Raw genomic sequence first — 4560 nt, forward strand, 5'->3', positions numbered from 1 at the left:
CAAGGTACCGTGTGTGCCCTGGTAGCGGAGCCCCGCCGGAACCGGCGCCTCCTGCCTCGCCAAGGCCTCCTCCCCCCTCCTGCTCCCCGTTGTGACCGCGCTCTCTCCATAGGGCCACAGCGGCTCTGTGTCCTGCCTGGACTTCAGCAGCAATGGCAAGTATCTGGCGTCGTGTGCCGATGACCGCACGGTCCGACTGTGGAGCACCCGGGACTTCACGGCACGCGAGCACCGCTGTCTGCGAGCCAACGTGGGGCTGGACCATGCCGAGCATGTCCGCCTCAGCCCTGACTCACGGTAGGGCCAGGCCTCCCCACATCTCATCCACCTCCAGCTCAGGGAACTCTTGAGGCATATCTACACCAGGATGTCCTGGTGACAGAGCTGCCGGTTGCACAGCCCAAGCCTTGGTTGGGATCAGTGATGTGTCCCGCGGGCTGCACGGAGGTGACATCTCTCACAGGGTCTTAACAGTACCACTGATTCATGGTCTCTCATGAAAGCAGCTGGCACTTTAGTGTCGTTCTCAGGGCAAATATCCCAGTGACCCGCTTGCTGCACCCACGGAAGGTGCTTGTTAAGGTCTTTGTCAGCAGGCCCTGCCGTTGCTTTGAGCTGCTGAGCCTCTCTGAGGGGCTTGGGAGAGAGCTTTCGCTGGCTGGGAAGGTTGGTGGAAAAGCGTGCCTTGGCACTTCGTGACGTGGACTGTTTCAGAGAGAGGAAGGGATCTCATTTCCAGATGTGGAGTAATAAATTCTGTTCTTTTCCATTCAGTGTTGCAGTTGCGCTAACACAGGGAGAGAACTTCATACTCTCGTAAAGCACAGCTTTTTATTTGCTAGTGTATCCCTTTCCCCAGGTGCCACTGAATGACCTGTTAGCTTACCTGTTGTAGCTCGGCTGAGCTGAGGTAGCCTGTTTCTTAATGGTTCAGAGTGTTTGTCTCTCCACAGGGCATTCATTGTTTGGCTGGCAAATGGCGAAACTATTCGTGTCTATAAAATGACTAAGAAGGATGATGGCAGCTTCACCTTCACTGCAACTTCTGGGGACTTCCCAAAGAAGCACAAGGCTCCTGTCATTAACATAGGAATTGCAGAGACAGGTATGCAAGTGAGCTGCTCAGTTGTTGAGGCTCAAGATCATATTTGATTTCCTTGTAAAGCAAGAGTTACTGGGTTGAAAGCGTCAGGAGTTTTTGGCATTCCCTAGGCCCGTTTCTGCACCTGTAGTTGATGCTCTTAGGTGTTACTTTTTTTACTTTGTTTACTGCTGAATGAACTGAAAGATGTCATTTTCAGACAGATTATATTCCTGTAAGCACAGCAGTAGCTCCTCGATATGCACAGTCTCTTGATTTACATTTTCAGGGATGCTGTTGCAAAAAGGTCTGGTCTCAATATTGAGAGGATTGCTGTTGTCTGGCCCACCAGTCTCTCTTTAACCAGCCAAAAATCTCTCTAGTGAGTTCATGTGGTCTATCTTTGACTTCTGGGATCTTTTAGCTCAGAGGCAGGGGAGGGTATGTGTTAGTGGGGAGGGCTTGATGGATTAATGCTTCAGGTATGTGACAGCAGGCAGTTGGAAGTCAGTGGATGTGAGTTCACCTCTGTAATAAGAGAGCAGAGGAAATGTTAACCAAGACCTTTGTTCAGCTGTGAAAGTGAGAACTTAGACCTGCAACAAGCAGCTGAAAGGTAACCAGGCAACTCCCTGTCCGGGCTGAGATGGAAAAGGGGAAAGCATTGCAAGTGCAAACAAGCAGGAGTCCAAAATGCTGACACAACCAGTAATCATGGATAATAGTACTGGGACTTGTAGTCAGTTACCTGCCAGCAATCCATGACTTGAAAGCTGCAGATACCTCAAGTTGTGTTTTAACCATCTGGGGAAGATGGAGTCTGCTGTATTACTTCTATGGTACCAGCTTAGTACTGAGCTGTCCGTGTGGAATCTCAGGGGTGCTGGGGCGAGAAGCACATGTGCTCTCTGAGTGCCCACTGACGGCTGCTGAAGCCAAGGGTGTGCTAAGGCATAACCAGGAGCCGTGTCTTCTGATACTGCTCTTCGCTCTGTCCTGGGAGATTGACGCTCCTTGAATTTTGGGTCTGCTTTTGGTGTTCTTGACTGTCCAGGTGCAGGGAGAGGCTTCCCTACTTAGGGACTGTCCTAGGCCCTTTGATAAGTCTGTGGCAGCATTAGGCCTGGGAACTCTCCTGATCTTTGCCTTTTTCTCCCAGGAAAGTTTATCATGACAGCTTCCAGTGACACCACCATCCTGATATGGAGCCCGAAGGGTGAAGTCCTGGCCAGCATTAACACTAACCAGATGAACAATGCCTACGCCACAGTGTCGCCCTGCGGGAGGTGAGAGGCGTGTGGTATTCCAGGCTGCTCCTGCTGCAGAGTGGGAGGCTGCAGGAGTGAATAGGAACCTCACTCCTTCCCAGAGGACATAATCTATTCAGACCATCGGCAGTTAGCTGTTATTTTAATGCGATTTTCTGAGGATTCCACGTTTTAAAAAGGGATTCTGGCCCCTGAGCGCAGCCGCTCCAGGAGTACTGACTCTCGCCTGCGTAGTTTCAGACCCCTGGTGGGTTGCCATTGTGCTTCAGCACTGCTGTTTTTGCTAACCATCTCCTGAAGTGTTGAGGAGAACAATATTAGCCTGAGATAGCGGAGCTGGGACAACGCAAATGGCATATGAAAAGCAAACAGCATTTCTAACTTGATTATAATCAACCTTTAAAAGGTTACAAAATTAAAATCTTTATTACTGGGAGATTTGTTTATCAGGAAAATCTTGTTCTCTGCTCTGTCTCTGACTTGTTGTTGCAGGAAGACTTGTCATGTTCCAAGCTCGGTGTGTTTGGGGATCAAAAGCATTTAGCTTTTTTACTTTGGCCTAAGAGTTTCTCATTCCTAAGTTGTTCTGGTCCCTGGTGGCCTTCCTTCGTGCTCCCTTTACCAGGTGAAAGATGAAACTTTTTCAGCTGACCAAAGTAAAGATTTGAACGTAGGAGTCTGGTTAGATTTGCCTTCACAGAGCCCTGACTTACACACCCCTCTGCACAGGGGGGCTGCTCCTGGCCCCTGCCTTGCTCAGGAGGCCAGAGGGGACCTCTGTAGGGCTGGCCCCACAGCCCGGCAGAAGTAGGTGCTCTGTAACAGATACCTTGTGTCTCTCTTTGTTCATTCACCCAGGTTTGTGGCATCCTGTGGTTTTACCCCTGATGTGAAGGTGTGGGAGGTCTGTTTTGGCAAGAAAGGAGACTTCCGGGAGGTGACCAGGGCTTTTGAATTGAAAGGCCACACCGCTGGCATACATTCCTTCTCCTTCTCTAATGACTCCAGGAGGTATGTGTGTGTTACCCACGCTCTGGCTCACCTCAGGACACATGAGCCAGTGTACACCAGCAGCCTGCACCCCTGCGCGGTGTGGGGAAAGACTGCCCTGCGCACTCTCCTGGGAGCCCAGGGCGGCAAAACCCTGAGTGGCTCGTGCCACCTGCGTATTCCCCTTGGATTTCCTCCTGGAGGTGACTGCTATCCGTGTTCTGGCAAGAGAACAAGGACTGTATGTGTGTGCAGACTCTCACTTCCCAAAAGAGCTCTCTGTCCACAAAAAGATCCCTGGTTAGCAGGAGGTGCTGCCTTATTTCCTTGCATTCACCTGTGCTCTTGTCTCCTGGCTGCAGGATGGTGACTGTTTCGAAGGACGGGACGTGGAAGTTTTGGGACACAGATGTGGAATATAAGAAACAACAGGATCCGTACCTGCTTCTGACAGGGAAGTGCGAGGTCATGGAACCTTGTCGCATCGCCCTGTCTCCCGATGCTCATGTCGTCGCCATCTCTAGCGGCACAGACATTGTTGTGTACAATACGAGAAGAGGCGAGGAAGAGGAGCGCTTTCTTGCTGTGCATGGACAGTGCATAACAGACTTGGCTTTTGACACCAACAGCCGCTACCTCGTGTCGTGTGGGGACCGGGCCATCCGCGTCTTCCACAACACCGCTGGTCACCGGGCAGTGGTGGAGGAAATGGAGACCATGCTGAAAAAAACTGGGAACAAAGCCACACGAGAGAGGCTGGAGCAGCAGATCTCCAGTGCCCGCAAAGCGCTGGCCGCAATCTATGGCAAGAAGCACTAATCCTCCCCTCACGGTGGCATGTTCCAGCTCCTTGCAGTTGCAGGTGGCCACGTTCTGCCTTTGGGGATTATTTTTTTTTAATAACACTGAATATCTCGTAATAAAAGAGCACGCAGGTTGCGTGCCCAGGGCTGTCCTCGCGTGCTTTCTGACCGTACCGATGGAGAGCTGGGCAGCATGTCTGCCTGGGGAAGGTGGGGGGCAATCGAGGGGTCCCTGGGGTGATGCTGTTGATTGCTTCCAAGGGCTTGTTCCCACTTGCTGTCTCATCGATATCGCATGGGAGTGATTGCTGAGGGCCAATGAGGTTTTCTGGGCCTAGACAAGGGGGGTTTGTGTGGGTTTTTTTGCAGAGGAGCTGCCCGAGCTCAATCTTTTGATGTTAAATGCGGGGCGTTCTGC

General features: G+C 51.5%; 1 protein-coding gene across 1 annotated transcript; it reads left to right on the forward strand.

Moving 5' to 3' along the window:
* Nucleotides 1–112: 112 nt before the first annotated feature.
* On the forward strand, nt 113–4158 carry TBL2 (transducin (beta)-like 2; the record flags this gene model as incomplete). The annotated part of the gene is made up of 5 exons (XM_009708734.1): nt 113–297; nt 954–1105; nt 2241–2367; nt 3208–3360; nt 3702–4158. Coding segments are annotated over 5 exons (1074 nt in total), but the record flags the coding sequence as incomplete, so codon positions are not given.
* Between the last annotated feature and the right edge of the window lie 402 nt (nt 4159–4560).

This window comes from Cariama cristata, unplaced genomic scaffold, assembly GCF_000690535.1.
Source record: "Cariama cristata isolate BGI_N322 unplaced genomic scaffold, ASM69053v1 C11500586, whole genome shotgun sequence".
Classification (NCBI taxonomy): Eukaryota; Metazoa; Chordata; class Aves; order Cariamiformes; family Cariamidae; genus Cariama; species Cariama cristata.